Here is a 21,435-nt window from a genome sequence, read left to right on the forward strand (position 1 = left end):
TTTGACCTTCACTGGGCTGGAACTATTCCTTGTGCATTGTGTATTAAGTCTACTTCTATTCCTTCATAATTGACTTCTAACAAAGTATAGAGATAAATTTGCTTTCTGTATGTTTAAACACAATACAGATATAAAAATTATTATTATTATTATTATTATTTTTTGAGACAGGGTCTCGCTCTGTCGCCCAGGCTGGAGTGCAGTGGCACGATCTCAGCTCGCTGCAACCTCCACCTCCCGAGTTCAAGCAATTCTCCTACCTTAGCCTCCTGAGTAGCTGAGATTATAGGCGCCCGCCACCACGCCCAGTTAATTTTTGTTCTTTTAGTAGAGATGGGGTTTCACCATGTTGGCCAGGCTGGTCTTGAACTCCTGACCTCAGGTGATCTGCCCGCCTTGGCCTCCCAAAGTGCTGGGATTACAGGCGTAAGCCACTGCACCTGGCCTATAAATTATTTTAAAAGGGTACTTTTTATGACTATTCATTAAAAACATCACATTATAATATTGAGGAATCACTAGCTCTAGTGCTCCACGTATGGTGATGATGCAATTTGCCATGTTGCAAATGACCATTCAGTTGTTTCAGTTAGAGTTGGTTCCTGTTATGACAGAAAATCCTTTCAATCTGATATAAGCAAAAGGGAGAATGTACTTCTTGCACGAAACTGAAATATCTATGAATAGGGCTTTCTACAGGCATTATCTGACTCAGGGCTTAAATTATATCAGCTGGATTTTTTTTTTTTTTTTTTTGAGACAGGCTCTCACTCTGTTGCCCAAGCTAGAGTGCAATGGCATGATCGCGGCTTATTGCAACCTCGACCTCCCAGGCTCAAGCCATCCTCCCACCTCAGCCTCCTGAGTAGCTGGGACCACAGGTTCGCATCACCACACCTGGCTAATTTTTTTTTTTTATTTTTTGTAGATATGTGGTCTCCCTATGTTGCCCTGACTGATCTCAGACCCCTGAGTTCAAGTGATCCTCCTGCCTCAGTCTCCCAAAGTGCTGGGATTGTAGGCGTGAGTCACTGTGCCTGGCCTGTCATCTGGATCTTGACTCAGCTTTTCCTCTGTATGAAGGCTTCCAGCAGCATCAGGGAGGTTGTATACACAACCCCCCTGCCCAAACACACACACACACACACACACGCACGCACACACACATGCTTAGAACGTGAATGATGGAGCCAGACTGCCTGAGACCAAATCTTGGCTTTCCCAGTTCCTAGCTGGGTAACTTTGGGAAAGTTATATAAGCTTGCTGTGCTTTAGTTTCTTCATCCTTAAAATGGGGATAAAATGGGATATCTACTTCATATGAAAATGATGAAGATTAGTGAGTTAATACATGTGAGGTACTTAGAACAATACTCTCATAGACTAAGCGCTATGTAAGAGATGGCTTCTATTACTATTATTATTATTATTGTTGTTGTTATTAACATTATAGTTCAGGTTCATTTTATCCCAGACACCAGTATAGTGGAAAAGCAAGCATATCCCCTACGGGCCAAACAAAAATTTTAGAATTCAGTTTCTTCAGCCTTGACTTGGGTTATGAACTCATCCCTGAACTAAGCACTATGGGCAGAAAGATGGAATGTATTGATTGGTTTAGCTTGGGTTACATACTCTACTTTTAAAGGCTGATTTAGCTTTACCTGAAGCATATTAGCTGAGAGCAAGGGAGGAGTGGTTCTGTTCATACAAATTCAGAATACTGTTGCCACCAAAAAGGGAAGTGGATGCTTGGTGGCAAAAGTGAACCATGTTAATTATAGTGCTATCAGATAGATCGTAATAGGTGATCCTGTTATACTACATTAGTCTCTCTGGGGATGCACCAATTGGGACAGTTCTTGTCTGAATTAAACTAAAAGACAGTTTATATCTTTTAGTGGGTAATATTTGTCTTTTTGAATTGCAATTATGAATGTATATTTTGTGTAAAAACATCAGTTTGACCTCTGGGTTCTTTTGTATTAAAATATTTAAATTTGAGATATATTATTGTTATGAAGTACATTATGTCCTAAAATTTCAGGAAAATACAGTTGAGCCTTAACAACACAGGGGTTAGGGGTGCTGACTGTCCCTTTTCCCCCATATAGTCAGAAATCCACTTACAACTTTTGACTCCCTCAAAATTGAACTATTAATAGCTTGTTGACCAGAAGACTTACCAATAACATAAACAGCCTATTAACACATATTTTATATGTTATATGTATTATATACTGTATTCTTACAATAAAGTAAGAGAAGAGGAAATGTTATTAAGATAATCATAAGGAAGAGAAAATATATTTACTGTTTATTAAGTGGAAGTGGATCACCATAAAGGTTTTCATCCTCATATTCACATTGAGTGGGCTGAGGAGGAGGAGGAAGAAGAGAGATTAGTCTTGCTGTCTCAGGGGTGGCAGAGGCAGAAAAGATAGAGAAGGTAGGAAGGGAGGTGGGAGAAGCAGGCACACTCAGTATACCTTTTATTGAAAAAAAATCCATGTATAAAATTCATGTATAAATGGACCCAGGAAGTTAAAACCTGCATTGTTTAAAGGTGAACTGTGTCACTGTAACTATTTTGCATCAACACACTTATAAACACAAATGCAACATGAGCACTGAAGTTGAGAGCCTGTATTCTTATATATCTAGATGATACGGAATATACTTTTGCTTTTTACTTTTAGCTTATTTCCAAAATATAAATATAGAATCAAAACACTTTAATGGTAAATTGTCTTTTTTTTTTTTTTTGAGATGGAGTCTTGCTCTGTCACTCAGGCTGGAGTGCAGTGACGCAATCTCGGCTCACTGCAACCTCTGCTTCCCGAGTTCAAGCGATTTTCCTGCCTCAGCCTCCCAAGTAGCTGGGACTACAGGCATGCACCACCACGCCTGGCTAATTTCTGTGTTTTTAATAGAGACGAGGTTTCACCATGTTGGCCAGGATGGTCTTGAACTCTTGAGCTCAGATGATCCACCTGCCTCGGCCTCCCAAAGTGCTGGGATTACAGTCATGAACCACTGCCTGGCCGTAAATTATCTTTTTTTATCTGTTTTGCAACAGTCTCACTCCGTCACTCAGGCTAGAGTGCAGTGGCATGATCATGGCTCACTGCAGGCTCAATCTCCCAGGCTCAAGTGATCCTCCCACCTCAGCCTCCTGAGGAGCTGGGACTCTAGGTGTGCACCACCACACCTGGCTAATTGTCCCTGTTTGCAGATGACATGATTGTATGTTTAGAAAACCCCATCGTCTCAGCCCAAAATCTCCTTAAGCTGATAAGCAACTTCAGCAAAGTCTCAGGATACAAAATCAATGTGCAAAAATCATAAGCATTCCTATACACCAAGAACAGACAAACAGAGAGCCAAATCATGAGTGAACTCCCATTCACAATTGCTTCAAAGAGAATAAAATACCTAGGAATCCAACTTACAAGGGATGTGAAGCACCTCTTCAAGGAGAGCTACAAACCACTGCTCAATGAAATAAAAGAGGACACAAACAAATGGAAGAACATTCCATGCTCATGGATAGGAACAATCAATATCGTGAAAATGGCCATATTGCCCAAGGTAATTTATAGATTCAGTGCCATGCCTATCAAGCTACCAATGAATTTTTTCACAGAATTGGAAAAAACTACTTTAAAGTTCATATGGAACCAAAAAAGAGCCTAAGCCAAAAGAACAAAGCTGGAGGCATCATGCTACCTGACTTCAAACTATACTACAAGGCTACAGTAACCAGAACAGCATGGTACTGGTACCAAAACAGAGATATAGACCAATGGAGCAGAACAGAGCCCTCAGAAATAATACCACACATCTGTAACCATCTGATCTTTGACAAACCTGACAAAAACAAGCAATGGGGAAAGGATTCCCTATTTAATAAATGGTGTTGGGAAAACTGGCTAGCCATATGTAGAAATCTGAAACTGGATCCCTTCCTTACACCTTATACAACAATTAATTCAAGATGGATTAAAGACTTACATGTTAGACCTAAAACCATGAAAACCCTAGAAGAAAACCTAGGCAATACCATTCAGGACATAGGCATGGGCAAGGACTTCATGTCTAAAACACCAAAAGCAATGGCAACAAAAGCCAAAATGGACAAATGGAATCGAATTAAACTAAAGAGCTTCTGCTCAGCAAGAGAAACTACAATCAGAGTGAACAGGCAACCTACAGAATGGGAGAAAAGTTTTGCAATATACTCATCTGACAAAGGGCTAACATCCAGAATCTACAATGAACTCAAACAAAGTTACAAGAAAAAACCCCATCAAAAAGTAGGCGAAGGATGTGAACAGACACTTCTCAAAAGAAGACATTTATGCAGCCAACAGACACATGAAAAAATGCTCATCTTCACTGGCCATCAGAGAAATGCAAATCAAAACCACAATGAGATACCATCTCACACCAGTTAGAATGGTGATCATTAAAAAGTCAGGAAACAACAGGTGCTGGAGAGGACGTGGAGAAATAGGAACCCTTTTACACTGTTGGTGGGACTGTAAACTAGTTTAACCATTGTGGAAGACAGTGTGGAGATTCCTCAAGGATCTAGAACTAGAAATACCATTTGACCCAGCCATCCCATTACTGGGTATATACCCAAAGGATTATAAATCATGCTGCTATAAAGACACATGCACACGTGTGTTTATTGCAGCACTATTCATAATAGCAAGGACTTGGAACCAACCCAAATGTCCATCAATGATAGATTGGATTAAGAAGATGTGGCACATATACACCGTGGAATACTATGCAGCCATAAAAAAGGATGAATTCATGTCCTTTGTAGGGACATGGATGAAACTGGAAACCATCATTCTCAGCAAAATATCGCAAGAACAAAAAACCAAACACCGCATGTTCTCACTCATAGGTGGGAATTGAACAGTGAGAACAGTTGGACACAGGAAGGGGAACATCACACACTGAGGCCTGTTGTGGGGTGGGGGGAAGGGGGAGAGATAGCATTAGGAGATATACCTAATGTAAATGACAAGTTAATGGGTGCAGCACACCAACATGGCACATGTATACATATGTAAAAAACCTGCACATTGTGCACATGTACCCTAGAACTTAAAGTATAATAAAATAAATAAAAGAAAGAAAGAAAAACCAGGCGACCAAATAGAAAAAAAAAAAAATTTTAATAGAGACAGGGTCTCACTGTATTGCCCAGGCTGGTCTTGAATTCTGGAGTTCAAGCAGTCTCCTGCCTTAGCCTCTCAAAGTGCTGGAATTACAGATGTGAGCTACCATGCCCGGCCTATATTAAATTATCTTGACCAGTGCTGTCTAACAGAACTTTCTACAATGATGGAAATGTTGTATAGTTTATGCTGTCCAATATGGTAGGCACTAGCCACATCTAGCTATTGGGCACTTGAAGTGTGGCTAGTGCCATCGAGGAACTGAATTCTTAATTTATTTAATTTTAATAAATTTAAATTTAAATTGCCACTTTGGCTACTGGCTACTACTGCTTGGACAGTGCAGCTCTGAATAACATCAAATAAGAGAATGGCTATAAAGTGCCCAGTGTGCTCTATACTAAGCACACAGTAGATGTGAGAGGAGGAGAGGTCTATAGATTCTGTCCTGAAAAGGGTTGGGCCTCACGTAACTGGCCAGAGCAACCTGAGTTAGGCTTATCCCAGGACAATACTAGTAGCTATCTTAGCATGGTAGTCAAGACTCTTTGTGACACAGCTTCAACCTTCTTCTGCCACTACCTGCCATATATTCTATATTCTAGACCAGGGGTCCCCAACCCCTGGGCCACGGACCTGTGTCAGTCCATGGCCCGTTAGGGACTGGGCTGCACAGCAGGAGATGAGTGGTGGGTGAGGGAGTATTACTGCCTGAACTCCACCTTTTGTCAGATCAGCAGTGGCATTAGATCCTCATAGGAGTGCGAACCCTATTAGGAACTGCACATGTGAGGGATCTAGGTTACGTGCTTCTTATGAGAATCTAACTGATGCCTGATGATCTAGGTGGAACAGTTTCATGCTGAAACCATCTCCCTGCCCAGGTCCGTGGAATAATCATCTTCCATGAAACCAGTCCCTCATGCCAAAAAGGTTGGGGACTGCTGTTTCACACACATCAAATTTCACATCTTTTCTTTTGCACCTGTCTTCATTCTGTATTGAGTGCCCTCCTCTCCCCACACCCATGAAATATTTGAGATAAGCTTCTACTAATCCTTTATGTTGCAATACATCATCTTCTCTGGGGCTGTCCCTGAAGCCTTAGGCAGTTATTTCCTTTCTTCTCTGTGCCGTATGTATTTTTCTCATCAGAATCTGTGCTTCACTCATGCTGTTTAGCTTTTGATCTCTTCCACTGGATTGGGAACTAACTTCCTCCAGGCTTGGCACTAAGTAGTTCCCTTATGAATGCTCAGTTGAATAGCTGGATGAATGGATGGATGGATAATTGATTCTCAACCCTGGTCACAACAGTTTAAAAATATTCCAAAATCAAATTTATTGAGTTATAATTTACATAAAAGAAGATACACCTATTTTAAATGTACAGTTTGACGCATTTTGACAGATGTTATCATTTGTATAACCACCACCACATTCAAGATATAGAATGTATCCATCACCTTATAATGATGCATTTGTGATTTTTTCCCAGTCAGTCCGCATCTCCCTTCCTGGCTCCAGCTAACCATTGATCTGCTTTCTATCACGATAGATTTGTCTTTTCTAGGATTTCATATAAATAGACTCACAGTGTATACTCCTTTCATACTTAGTATTTTGTGGGACAGATAGATATTAAACACACAAATGTGGTAAATATTAAGGTCAGTATGACAATAAATGCAAGCAGTGCTTGGCATTCTAGAGTCATGGCTTTGCTTGTCTCTTTTCACAGTATACAATTGGACCGTGGATGAGGTGGTACAGTGGCTGATCACATATGTGGAGCTGCCTCAGTATGAGGAGACCTTCCGGAAGCTGCAGCTCAGTGGCCATGCCATGCCAAGGTCAGGAGGGGACTGGGTTTTTCTCTGTTGAGGGTATGGGGAATGGGCTGGAGTGGGCCTGCCTTCAGATTGCTCTGGCCAGTTAAGTGAGGTTCTGCCTTTTTCAGGGCAGCATCTATAGATCTTGCCTCTTCTCACATCTGTTGTGCACTTGCTATAAAGTATGATGGGCGCTTTGTATCCACTCTCTTCTTTAATATTCCTGTCAGTCCTGGGAATAGTACTGATAGCTGCCATTTACTGAGTGCTTAGTACATGCCAGGCATTCTACTCAACACTGTATACAGTATCTCATTTAATTCTTACATCAGTCCTGTAAGGTGGGTATTATTGTATATAGATGATGAAACTGGTTAAGTAACTTATCCAAGGTCACAAACATGACTGGTTAGGGGCAAAACTGAGATTTGAATCTTGGTATACATCAAACCCTGTTGGTGTTTCTTTCTTTTTTCTTTTTTTTCTTTTTCCTGTGCCCTGAGCAGCTGCCTCTTTTATCACCCGGGAGCCTCAGGGCTCTTGTAGCCTCCCCTGGGTTATCCATATACAGCTTATTTATAATAAAAATGGTACAGAGGAGAGGCTGATTGCCATTGGCCCCAGCCTCATCTCTGGGATGACTCCAACAGCTGTTGTTTCATAACTCTTTGCCTACTTTACACGCTGAATATGCTAGGGCTTGGGCTGGGAGTGGGAAGGGGATGGAGTACTGCTTGGACTTCTTGTTATGTCAAACTAGTGCCATATGCCATTCAGTCATTAATCCATTTACTTATTCATCCAACAAATATTTACTGGGTACCTGCTCTGTGCCAAGCACTTGTGCTGGGTGCTAGGGATAAAGATGACAACAAGCTGCCCTTGCCCTCAAAGGGCTTACTATCTGGTAAGTGCTGATTATGTATAATCTGTCATCTTATTATGTAGGTGCATCTGGTTTTGAGCTCCAGCAAAGGGGAAAGGGGAAGGTGAAGCTGTTGGAATGCCCACACTTTGCAGTCTCCAGCCACAGAGCTACTGAGCACTGCTGTCCAGGCCTAGCTGAGCTGGCTGTTCCCTCCTCTGCTGCCTGCAGCCTCTTCTTCACAGCTTCTCCCTACTCTGGAGAGAGTAATAATCTTAATGTTTGTACCTCCCTTTATAGAGTGCTTTCCTACATATTATTTCAGTTGATTCTCACAACTCTGGGAGGAAGAGTATCCCAACCTTTGGGTGAACAAACTGAATCTCAAATATTTTATAATTTATCCAAGCTGGTAAGTGGCAGAGCTGGGATTTGAACCCAGGTCTGTCTTGTTCTAAATGCCCTGCTTTTTTTCACTCCATCTTCCTCTTGTGCCATGTGGTTAAAGGTAGGCTTCCTTTCAATATTCAGTTTAGTTCTATTTTACAAAACTTCACTAAGCACCTACCATGTGCCATACTCTCTAGTGGGCCCAGAGGACAAAAAGATGTATTAGACCTGACCCCTGACTTGAGGAACTCCATGTTTAATGGAAAAGTAGATGACTGACCACTAAGATCCAGGATTTAGGTTTCTTTCTTGCTACCCATAGAAATAGCAATATTGCCTTGTGGATCCCTGGACCATTTTCCTCATGGGGGGATATCTTTGGCTTGGATTAAAACTGCAAAGCATAGGATAAGAAGTCAGTTCTCAGGTCATTGGTTCACTTAGCTTTTTTGTGGCTAGAATTACAGCCACGACCAGGTCCAGCCAGGCTGGGCACAGGTGTAGGGGATGTCAAGCTGTGGCACCTTAGTGACAGCAGGAAGCATGGGGCCTTCAGTGCTTGGGGTGAAGTGAGGGTGGTTCTAGGCCCATCACTAGCTCACATGGTATAATGAGAATAATCTAGCAGATTTGAGTTCATTCTCTGGCTTTGCCACTTACTTGTGTGTGACTTTGGGCAAGTTACTCAACTCTAAGTCTCCATTTTCTTATCTAGAAAGTCACACTAGGCCGGGCGCAGTGGCTCACACCTGTAATCCCAGCACTTTGGGAGGCCAAGGTGGGTGGATCAGGAGGTCAGGAGATCGAGACTATCCTGGCTAACATGGTGAAACCCCGTCTCTACTAAAAATACAAAAAATTAGCCAGGCGTGGTGGCAGGTGCCTGTAGTCCCAGCTACTCGGGAGGCTGAGGCAGGAGAATGGCGTGAACCCGGGAGGTGGAGCTTGCAGTGAGCTGAGATCGTGCCACTGCACTCCAGCCTAAGCGACAGAGCGAGACTCCGTCTCAAAAAAAAAAAAAAAAAAAAAAAAGAAAGTGACACTGATAATGGAACTGAGTTCTTAAGATTGTTTGTGAGGACTGAATGAGGTATTGTATGTAAAGTATCACAACAGTAGCAGACACACAGTAGTTGCTTAGTCAATGTTAACTCCTTTCTCATTTCTTTCATTGCTTACAAGTAGATAGCATTCCAGTTCATAGGTTTCTTTGAGAAATAGACTGTAGAAAAGATGACAATGTTTATTCTCATTAGTCAGACGAACTGCAGCACAAGTGTTTCAAAGAGGAACCCCAAGAACTCCCAGGCTTGTAGGAAGCATCTGATTTTACATAAGTTTGCACAGTAGGAAACTGAGGTCCTTGGGGAGGAACAAAGCAACTTATGATCAGACAAATGAGTCACTAGTAGAGCTGAAATGAGAAGCCAGACCTCCTGACCACTCCCACACCCCATCACAGTGCCTCACTGCATCTCTTACTGGTGGGCTTGATTGCTTTCCAAGGCCAGAGAAGGAAGTAGCTGTTCCTGTATGCTCAGGCAAGAGTATAAATCACACTGTGACGTCAGAAGCTTCTTTTCTAGCTGGGGAAATAAAGCTATGCATCAGAAAAGAGCACCAATCTTATAGAGTAGTATAGAATTAAGTGCTTACTTGTGGGACCTAGACCAGTGGTTTTCAACCTTTCATATCTTTTACCCCCCTCCTCTTATATCCACTGTGTTCCAGCAGAAGAGAAACAAAGTTCCATTTTTCCTAGGTCATTTTCTTGTTCACAGGCTTTCTCTTATTAAAGTTATCGCTGACAGTATGGGTGGAGGTCATAAAAAATTACAGTAATTTTATTGGAGGTAACTTGTATTGCAGTGACTCAAATACAAGCTAACAGGACTAATTCCATTTTTGTCATCAGTGGTTAATTAAATTTTTTTTTCCTTTTCTATATTTCATGTCAATAGCACATCAGCAGGTTTATATATAATGACAGTGAGTTTACATTAGGATCATTCATAAGTCCCAGAATCACTGGGCCATATGACATGACAGTTGGACCTGGGCTGCACAGGAAATGCATTTATAAATGGTAGGAGGTGGGCAAAACATGTAGAGGATAAACCCTGGAAGGAGAAGCACAACAGAAAATTTAGTTGGGTGTGGGAATGGTCACAGACAGGTAATCCTTAGAGGATAGGGTGCTTAGAAGTTGGTGGATATGGGGGGAGGGCTGAACAAATTCTTGGTAAATGTTATGTGTCTCTCCATATACCCTGTTGAGACCCAACTGGTATAGACTCTGTGTTCTAGAGTGCAGAGGGGAGCAATCACCAAGAGCTAGAAGTGTTCCTGGGGGAGGCGGGTAATCCTACCAGGATCCTTCCTGGCTTTACTGGGAGGGATCTGATCTGCTACTCTTTGCCTCAACAGGCTGGCTGTCACCAACACCACCATGACAGGGACTGTGCTGAAGATGACAGACCGGAGTCATCGGCAGAAGCTGCAGCTGAAGGCCCTGGATACAGTGCTCTTTGGGCCTCCTCTCTGTGAGTCTTGTGTTGAGAAGGGCTACTGCTGTGCCATGGAAACCAAAGCTGTTGTTCTGGATAGGCTAAGGCTAAGGCTCTGGGTCTCCTAGGCACACCTGCAAGATAGCATCTATACCATTTCCACTGGTATTAAGGTATGAAAGAGTCTTACATTTTAGTCCAGACATGTAGCAACATGCATTCATTAAATACTTTAAGGAAATATATGCATTGTGCCAGTGCTGTGCTGGACCCTGTAGGAAGACCTGGAATAAATCATGTTCTGCCCTGAAGGGATAACATGAGTGTTCTGTAGAGGTACACAGTACTTCTGAGGCCCAGATGAGGGCTAGTGAAGGTATCCTATAGACAAGGTGACATGTTACCTCTGCCTTTAAGGGTGGATAGAGCTTTATTCTATGGAGGTGGCAGAATAGGACATTCTAGGCAGAGTAAACAACCTGAGCAAGAGTACAAAAGCTAAAATATGAAAAGTATGCTCAGGGATAGAAGTAACCCCCTATGGGCTGAAAGCTTTTTACCTGTTACCTACTTCTATATTTCATTTCAATAGCGTATCAGCAGGTTTATATATATATATAATGACAGTGGGTTATTGTAGACATGTAGAGTGCATGAACTGATTAATGAACATCTTTGTATTATTGAATGACCAAGGAGGACTAAGTGGGTTTTCACTGAAGCAGTAGACACACTCAGGCCTAAGAAAGGGTGGTCTCTTCAGCCAGGGTCTAGTTGAGAGAATTAGGGTGTTCAGTCTCTATGGATCTATGTGGTAGGAACGGCCAGCCTGCCATCCTTTTTCTAATTCTAAGTGAACCAAGGGGGAGCAAAAAGTAGTGAGATTTCTTGGAAAACTATTTTCAACCAAACAGGCTCTTAGGGCCCACTTCCTGCCCTTTGGGAATGGCTGGCCTCGATTTAGGGTGCCAGCAGGAGAATGCTATTGAACCAGGAAACAGTCCAGAGAAGCAGCTGGCAGGCAAGGTCAGAGGCCATATAACATTTCCCTGTCTGTGAATATGGCTTGGCTAATGTGCAAGTTGATGTCTCAATACAAGTGGATCCATACTTTTTGAAAGTATGAAACAGAGCAACCTGGGAGAAGACTAATGTTTCCACTTCCTTTGCCACCTTTTTTTGGGGGGAGTGGAGGGTTCTAGGACACATTTTACTCACCTTCATTGGTAGGTTTTGAATAACGACACAGTGAATGGTTCTACTCTTTATGTAAGGCGTAGTCTCTGTATTGAGCAATGGCCTTCCAGTCATTCACTAACCTTTATTGAGCACATTCTATGTACCAGCATAAACGGCAGGGTCCCTGCTCTCCAGTACTTCTATCTAAATGGAGATAGCTATGTCAACAAATATAGTAAAGTGTCAACAAATATAGTAAGTGTTATAGCTATTATGTAAGTCTTTCCAGAGTTCAACTGGGGGCACAAACTAGGGAGGAGTTTCCTATTGGAGTCCAGGGAAACTTTATGGAGAAAGTAATTCTTGAGCTGAGTCTTGAAAGATGAGAAGTGGCCTTATTAAACTCTCCCTATGTTAACAGCTTACACATCTCTTTGTATACACCAACAAGGACACTTATACCCAACTATCAAAGCTAGGCTACTTTTGCAGGGGTTCTCCTCTGTCACCACCATGCAAGGGGAAGCTTTCAGCAGCCTGAAAGTCTTCCTTAGCCTTGTAATATACATTATCAAGCTTTATCTGTATCAAAATCAGATTTATCATGTCTAAAAGGGTACAGTAGAAACTGCAGGTTAAAGCAGTCAAGGATTTTATCTGAAAAAATCAGCTAGCATGGGAACCAGAATGCTGGGGACATGGTACTGGGTCCAGGATATCAGAACCAACAAGAGGGGCCCTGGTGGAGCAGGTTGGACTGATACCAGGACAGGGCTATTCTTCTCTTAGGCTTATTGCATGTAGCCCATGTGCTGCATGTGATCTAACTTAAGGAAGGCCAGAGATAAGCAGGAAAACTATCTTCCTGAGATAGGCAGAACACAGGTACTGAAGCTAAGAATATACTTCACACTGACTGGGATACTTATAATAATAATAGTTTTTAAAAATGGAAAACTTGTGTTGGCGAGGGTATAGAGAAATTGGAACCCTGTATATTGCTGGTGAGAAGGTAAAACGGTTCAGCTACTGTGTAAAATAGTCTGGTGGTTTCTCAGAAATTAGACACAGAGTTACCCCAGAACCTAGCAATTCCACACTTAGGTATGTATGCAAAGAATTGAAGACAAGTACTCAAACAAGTACATGTACATGCATTTTCATAGCAGCACATGTCACAAGAGCCAAAAAATAAAACAACCCAACTGTCTATTAATAGATGAATAGATAAATACATTGTGGTGCAATGGAATATTATTCACCTATAAATGGAATGAAGTTCTGATACATGCTACAATGTGGATGAACCTGGAAAACATTATGCTAAATGAAAGAAGCCAGACACAAAAGATCACATATTATATGATTCTGTTAATATGAAATGATTAGAATAGATAAATCCACAGAGACAGAATGTAGACTAATGGCTGGCAGGGGTTGGTGGGAAGAGGGAATGGGGAGAAACCACTTACTGGGTAAAAAATTTTACTGTAGAGTGATAGAAATATTTTGGAACTAGATAGAGGTAGTGGTTGCATAACATCATGAATGTACTATATGCCACTGAATTGCTTAGTTTAAAATGGTTACTTTTATATTATGTGAATTTTACCTCAAATTATTTTTTAAAAAGCATATACAACAAAAGAAAGAATAGATAAATTGGACTTCACCAAAATAAAAAAGTTTTATACTTCAAAGAATGTACCAAGAAAGTGAAAAGACAACCCACAAAATGGAGAAAGTATTTGGCAAACAAACAAACATTTTTCTGACAAGGCTCTACTATCCAGAATACATAAAAAATTCTTGCTAGGTACGGTGGCTCATGCCAGTAATCCCAGCACTTTGGGAGGCTGAGGTGGGCAGATCACCTGAGGACAGGAGTTTGAGAACAGCCAGGCCAACATGGCAAAACCCTGTCTCTACTAAAAAAATACAAAAATTAGCCGGGTGTGGTGGCACATGCCTGTAATCCTAGCTACTCAGGAGGTTGAGGCATAAGAATTGCCGAAACCTGGGAGGCAGAGGTTGCAGTGAGCCAAGATCGTGCCACTGCACTCCAGCCTGGGTGACAGGGTGAGACCCTCTCTCAAAACAAACAAACAAACAAAAAATGGAGAAAGGATTTGAACATATTATTTATATAGTCCACAGTTCAATGGCCAATATACACCTGAAACAATGCTCAACATCATTATCAGGGCAATGCAAATCAAAACTACAATGAGGTAACACTTTTTACCCACTAGGATATAATAAAAAAGACAGTAACAAGTGTTGGTGAGGATGTGTTGAAATTAGAATAATAGCCAAAAAGTGGAAACAACTCAAGTGTCTGTCAGTTGATGAATGGAAAAAAAATGGTATATACATACAATAGAATATTAATCAGCCACTAAAAGGAATGAAGTACTGATATATGCTACAATGTGGATGAACCTTGAAAACATGCCAAGTAAAAGAAGCCAGTCACAACAGGCCACATATTATATAATTTTGTGATTTCACTTATATAAAATGCCCAGAACACACAAATCCATAGAGACAGAAAATAGATTAGTGGTTTCTGGGGCTGGGGGTGGGGGCAGTGGGAAATAGGAAGTGACTGCTAATAGATATGGCATTTCTTTTTGGGGTAATGATAATATTCTAACATTAATTTTGCCAGTGGTTGCACAACCTTGTGAATATACTACAATCATTGAATTGCCCATTTTAAGAGAGAGACTTAGAATTTTAGGGTCTGTGAATTATATCTTAATAATAATAATAAATATATACATGCATACCTTGTTTTATTGTGCTTTGCCTTATTGCACTTTGCAGATAATTGCATTTTTTACAAGTTGAAGGTTTGTGGCAATCCTGTGTTGATCAAGCTGTTGGTACCATATTTCCAAAAGCATGTGCTCACTTTTGAGTCTCTGTGTCGGAATTTTTAAGCAATAAGTTATTTTTAAATTAAGGCACGCACACTGTATTTTTAGACATAATGCTATTATACACTTAATAGACTACAGTGTAGTGTAAACATAACTTTTATCACTGGGAAACTAAAAAATTTTTGTGACTCACTTTATTGCTATATTAGCTTTATTGCAGTGGCCTCAAACTGAACTTGCAGTGTATCCGAGGTATGCCTGAACAGCTTTTTTTGTAGCTCCTGGATTTTTATTCAGACAACTTGTTTGAAGTTTGGGGAAGAACCCTGTATTGGCAGGTGACCTTGGTCCCTTTTTAAAATTGCCACTCACTGTGTGACCTTGGGTAGTCCCTTTTCTCAGGTGTGTTTTATGATGTGTGACCTTGGGTAGTCCCTTTTCTCAGGTGTGTTTTATGATTTGTATCATGAGATCCCTCCCTACAGTTCCTTTCAGCTGTGACGTTTTATGATTTTTGGGAGGCACTTCTTCCTCAATAAGGGTTCTGTGTAAAAGACAGGAGGTCTGTTCCTTCCTGTTGTCTGCATCCTGTATTTTTAGGACTTCTGTGCTTGGTCCTTGCCTTATTAAGTGAGCTTTGGCAATTCAGTTCTGCCTAGATTTGGGTTTCCTTATCTGTAAAATGGGTTTGTTCATTAAAGGTTCTTACTGGTTCTCTCATTCAAGGATTCTGATAGAGCTGGGTATACTCTTGGAAGCTAAGGTTTTAGAAATCAGCAGCTGTCCTGATGGCAAATATTGTTTTTATATTTTTCTACTGATGCTTGTCAAAGGAAACATTTGAAAATCGCCAGCTGGAATCTGAGGAAAATACTAAGGAGCTCTTTGCCAGGAGACTTCTGAAAGGGGTAGGGACATGCCTGCTGGGTGTTTACAAAAAGTCCCTTCATCTGTGCCCCTCTAGACTTTATTTCCCCTCTGAGCATGGACTAAAAATCCCTATTTCAGTTCTATTCTCGAATACCCATTTGGGAGGCCTATACTGGCTCTGACCTGTATTCTGAACTTAGGACGAGTTCTTAAGGCTGAGTGAGCAGACACTTAGACCTCATCATCAGTCATTTAGCACACAAGCACCCCAGAGAACCTAGACATGTTACAGCTGTGAGCTATGGCCACCTCACTGAGCTATAATAAAAATTCTGTTATTGGTCTGAGGCTTGACATATCTTCAATTAAAGGTTTGTCATGCAGTAGCCAAGAGGGTCTGCTGAGGGAACAGGTGCCATCTGTTCACAGCAGCCTCAGAACCTGGGAAGAGGGAAGAGGGAAGAGGGATCAGACTGGCTCAGCAGAGGGCCACCTCAAGGTCCATTTTCTGACAGTAGATGGCATGCTCAATCCTCCCCATGTGACCACAGAGTAGCACACTGCCCTTTAGGATCTTTTTCACTCTGCAGAGTTGGCTCTGGGTTTACAGGCCCATCTAGGGCTCGCCAAACAGTACCAGTTTGCAGATGTTAGGTGTGTTTGGAGATGTTAGGAGATGTTATCCATCTTCTACTTCCATTAGAGGAAACAAGATATAATAAAGAGTTCCAGCTTTGAAATCAAGCTGACCAGCTCTATCACTCAGTAGCTTTGTGACCTTGGACACATTTCTAAGGTTCTCTGTGCCCCAATTTGCTCTAAATAAATGGTAGCTACTATTTTTAATTTTTAATGTGTGCCTACAGTGTGCTTAGTCCTGGGCTAGGGGCTAGCATGCCCTTTGTGCTTTCAGCAGGAATATTGAGAAAAGTGCAGGGAGGCCTACAGAATAATTGTTGCGGGTCAGGGGCAGTTGGAGATAGGAAAAGAAAAGACTATGCCTCATCTTCCTTCTTCATTGGCTCAGAAAATAGGGGAAAGTCCCCAGTGAGCAGGAGTGGTTGCTTTTCTGGCAAAGCTCACTCTGATCTCTGTACCTGCATCCTTACCCCCTCTCTCTTTTCTGTTATGCTCCAATTTGCCCTTCAAGCTTTCTCCAGGATGTTTTTCCATCCTTTTACAGGCATGCTCAACTCTTTCCTCTTATTCTCCTGTAGGAACCCACAGCCCTTTGTACTTCTTCTTTTTTTTTTTTTTGATAACAATATGTCTCTCTGCCTTTTATCCTTTAAACTGGGAACTCCTTGATGAAAGAATTTTGTTTATCTGTCATCAGCACCCAGCTTAAGATCTAGCCAGAATTAAGTGCTGGGAGATGTGTGCTAGAAGTTATATGGAAGGAGGCTGGGCCTCTCCAGACTACAGAAGTGAGGGGATTTGGGAGAAGAATCTGGCCCAGCTTGGTTTTGGGGAGAAATGCTATCTATGGAGTACCTGAATAGCTGAGGCATTTAAAGCATTTGTTGGGCTATAACTAGAAGGGAGGGGGGCCCATGAGTAGCTCTTACACGTTAAACAGACATCCCAGCACAGAAGGCTGTGTAAATGACAAAAGAAATTCCTACTACATATTTTGGCAGTGAGGGATGAATATCTATATCTGCCAGGGTATTGTGTGAAGTGGACAGGGTGGAGAGAATAGATTGGGAGAAGGGATTCCAGAAGGTGATAATGATTGGATGCTCACTTTCTCAGTGCTAACTTGTACCCTGAAAATTCTTATTATTACCCCTGACTTTGTTAACATCTCACTATCTCATTTTTTTACAACCACTTCCCTTGTCTCAGGCCTGATGGTGTTAATAGTTGACCTCATTTTGCTAAAATCTAATTGCAGCACACAGACTTGGAATTCTGCCATCCTCTGGTTCCCCCAGTCCCAGCCAGCTTCCCTGGGTTAGCTCTGTTCACCTAGCCAGCCACATCTGTTCTCCTGAAACCTCCATGGTTACTCGGCCCTGGCTATGGTTACTGAGTGCAAGGTAGATTCTGAGAGCTGAGTTTGTGTAGGGGTTGTGCGATGCAGCTGGCCATGCTCTTTTTGTCTCCAGGAGCTGGCATTTGCCCTCTACATGCACTTTGTACTGTAGCTCCCTTTCCATCTAAAACATCCCTGCATTCTCCCCTTTTCTCCCTTTTCTGCCTTTGCTAAAATACCTGTTCTGGTCAGACCCTGTGCTAAGAGTATGGGGCTACAGAGATATAAATAAACCTTGTGCCCTGGCCCTGAGGAACTCACAGACTACCAGATGGTGACTGACATGGAAGTTGAAAAATAGGCTGGGCGCAGTGACTCTCTCCTGTAATTCCACTTTGGGAGGCTGAGGTAGGAGGATCTCTTGAGGCTAGGAACTCAAGACTAGCCTGGGCAACATAGCAAGACCTCCATCTCTAAAAAAGAAAAAAAAAAGTTGAAAAACACACAAGACAGTCCCTGAGAAATAAAGAGATAACCTATGTTTACCTGTCCAAAGAATGGGTTGATCTTAGCTCACAGGAGATGGAATGGAAGGCTTTGTGGGCAATGGTAGGGAGAAGACAGTAGGAATTGAAGAATGGGAATGGGATTATAATGGGAAGAAGCAGGTTATTAGTAAGGCATAGATTAGACTCTTGATTTGCCTATTCTCTCCTCTTTTTCTACACAGTGATTCATAGACTCACTTAGTGGTGTGGGGTACAGCCTAGGGCTCTGCGGGAGGGACCCGACAATTCTTACATCTACTGCTTCAGCTACTTCTTCTTTCTCAAACTCCACATCTATATTCTTAATTATCTCCTGGCATGTCCATCTGAGTATCTCCAAGACACCTCAAAGTGCTGTCATTTACACCTACACATTCGATCTCGTTGGTAACCACACATTCTATCTCTGTAGTAACTCTAATGCATTTTACAGCTGAGGAAGCTGAGGTCTAGATAGGGGAAGTGAATTATATAACAAATTGGGGCAGAGGCAAACATAGAACCAGGCTTCCTAACACATAGTGTGGGATGCCTCCCTTGGTAGCACAAGAATTTCTCTACACGGACCCTTGTGTTTAATTTTAAGGCCTGGTTATTTGGCCTTTGGTTATTCACTGCCCTGATGGCAATGCCACTATCAGCTTCCAGGATATTGTGTGGGGGAAAACTCAGGCCTTGGAACTCTTAGAGTCAAGAGTTCCAAGAGTCTAGCTTGAGCTAGATCAGGGCCATATTAGACATCTCCATTGTAAGAGATGTTTGCCTGTAACAAACAGAAACAATATTTGCTGCGTGAATATGAAAGTTGTAGTGAGAAAGTGTGGTGTAGCAGAAAGACAATGTAGTTGGGCAAATCTGGATTTAAACCCAGCTCTAGCAAGTTAGTGTCCCTTACAGAGCCTCAGTTTCTTGGTCTACAGAATGGGAATACCAATAACCTATCTTATGTAGTAGTTGTGAGGATAAGAGACGATGAATATAAATGCCTGATGTGTTTTATATTTTCTCTATTTCCCTTCCTTTCTTATACGGATTAAGGGAAGGGAGATATTATCATACTTGAAGCTTATCAGTAAAGAATCAATCCTTCCAAGATTTATTGAGTGACTACTGTATGCTGGTTGATGTTATGCTGTGCACTGGCATATATAGGCAAGTGATGATCACTAGGAACCTGAAAGAGTAAATCAACCATGTTAGAATCATCTTCTTTCTATCAAGCTTGGTAGCTCATGGATGTGGCAGGTAGTATTTCCGGACTTTATCTATACATTTGACAAGGCAGAGGGTTGGATAGGATGGATATTTGTATATTTAAGTGGAGTCAAAACTAGTTGAAGGAATCCAGTGGTACTGATAGGTGGAACAGTATTACCTTAGAGGGAGGGAGTGACTGTTAGATCTTATCCTTGGCCTTGGTTATTCAGTATTCTTATTCATGACTTGGATGAGAATATGAAGCTGGGCAAAATAATAGATCTGGTTCCAAATCGAACTGGATAAGGTAGAATAAGAAACCAAATGAAATAACTAGGCTCAATCTGCATACCCACCTTAAGTATTTGAGGTACTGGAAGTGCTCGTTGCATGGAGTCTTGTTTGAACAAGGATACCTTTGACTTTTGGTAAGAATATAAAGGGGATATTGAAGTTGAGAAACCCTAGGAAACCAAGATTAAAAGTCGTTAACAAACAGGGGAGACAAAGAATACCCCAGGCTCTGGTAGTGGCTCTGGAGGAGGCAGGTGTGTTCCAGGAAGAAAGGCAACTCACTGTGCTGCAGAAATAGCTCCCCTTGGAACCTGAAAGACAGGAGAGTGATGGCTTACGTATGGCTAGACTTGTAGCCTGCCTGGAGGCTAGGAGATGGCCACTAGAGGACCCTCAATTTTCTTTCAGAGAGCCTGGAATAAACATATGAAGGACATGGCCACCACCCTGACCTAGTAACCCCCCTCCCGTGGGTGGAAATAGGATGTGTTAATCTGTCTTTGATCCCATCTCATCCCCATGTTCTGCTGCTCAGCCTTTCTGTGAGGAGCTATGATGGTAACTCTTCTTGTCAAACTATGGGCATCAGTATCATATGGTTTCTTTTTCTGGTGTCTTGACCTTCCCTTAACTTGGTGGCTCTACCTGGGTCCTTTTGGATTTCCACTAGCCCCATGTCCTTACTATGTCCAAGGATCATGCCAGTCCTACCTCCTTCTCTGCTGTTTAAGGGCAACTTGCTGTGCACAGAGGGTCATTAGCCCTGGCATAACTCCCTTTTTTCCCTCTTTCTCTGACTCCTACATCCAGGGCTCCTCTGAGCCCACAGCACAACCTAGACAGAGGATGCAGGAGTAGCTGTCTCCTTCTTATAGTGCCCCTTTCAAGTCTTTTGTGCTGTGGCACAGAGCCCAGATCTGGTATACCAGGAACAATGTTAGTTCCAGAAATGCCTCTCTCCTGATTGGCTAAGTTTTTAGGATGTGGCTTTTGCTTTTTATCTTGTGGTGTCATTTCTTGTTTAACATTTAAATTTTGCTCTGGACAATGGGCATTCTTTGAACCCCAGCTGGTGGCTGGGGCCCTCGTGGTTCATTGAATTGCTACCAGGTGTTCTCTGAAAATAGCTCTGCCCCTCAATTTCTGGTAGGTATAATGTCTCATCCATATCAATTTATTGATGCTATCCTGTTCTAGAGTCTCTGGATTTCACAGTAGCCTAGAAATGTTCTCCATAGATTGAGACTTCTGGACCTTTCCCTGATCTGTGCCAAGAATGGCCTGGTAGTCCAGGATACCTAGTTCCTACAGTGACTTCAGTCCTACAGCCAGAACTGAGGCTTCTGGTGACATTGCTTTATATCCTTTATACCAGTCATCTCCATTTACCTACTGTGGAACTTTAGAATTGCTTACCCTGTATGACACAAGCCACTACATCTTGGCATATGGGCTCATCCAGCCTAGAGATGGCTGGGTCATATTGAGAAGGCACTAGTTCTCTCCTCTTCACTGCATCTTAAGAAAGTGTGATTTAATAAGCATCCTGTATTGCTGTAAGGCCTCTCATTTCAAAACAAAGCCTTGGCTAGCAGAGAGATAGACATAGAGCTTACTGTAATAGTGTATGGCAAGTGTGTATCTAAGAAGGGAAACTAATTCCTTCTCAGTGGGAGAGTGTGTCTGTTATGG

At 41.9% G+C, this 21,435-nt stretch overlaps 1 protein-coding gene across 14 annotated transcripts in view; it reads left to right on the plus strand.

Moving 5' to 3' along the window:
• STIM1 (stromal interaction molecule 1) overlaps positions 1-21,435 on the plus strand; it is a 228,216-nt gene that overhangs the window by 183,484 nt on the left and 23,297 nt on the right. For all 14 annotated transcript variants that reach the window (XR_010147119.1, XR_008537950.2, XR_008537951.2 and 11 more), the window contains 2 exons: positions 6,940-7,051; positions 10,713-10,828. Coding sequence is in view for 11 of the 14 variants with exons in the window: in XM_001160553.8 (XP_001160553.1) it covers positions 6,940-7,051; positions 10,713-10,828 (228 nt within the window). In the remaining 3 variants the exon portion in view is untranslated. The remainder of the gene's footprint in view (positions 1-6,939; positions 7,052-10,712; positions 10,829-21,435) is intronic.

Source organism: Pan troglodytes, chromosome 9 (genome assembly GCF_028858775.2).
Source record: "Pan troglodytes isolate AG18354 chromosome 9, NHGRI_mPanTro3-v2.0_pri, whole genome shotgun sequence".
NCBI classification, from domain to species: Eukaryota; Metazoa; Chordata; class Mammalia; order Primates; family Hominidae; genus Pan; species Pan troglodytes.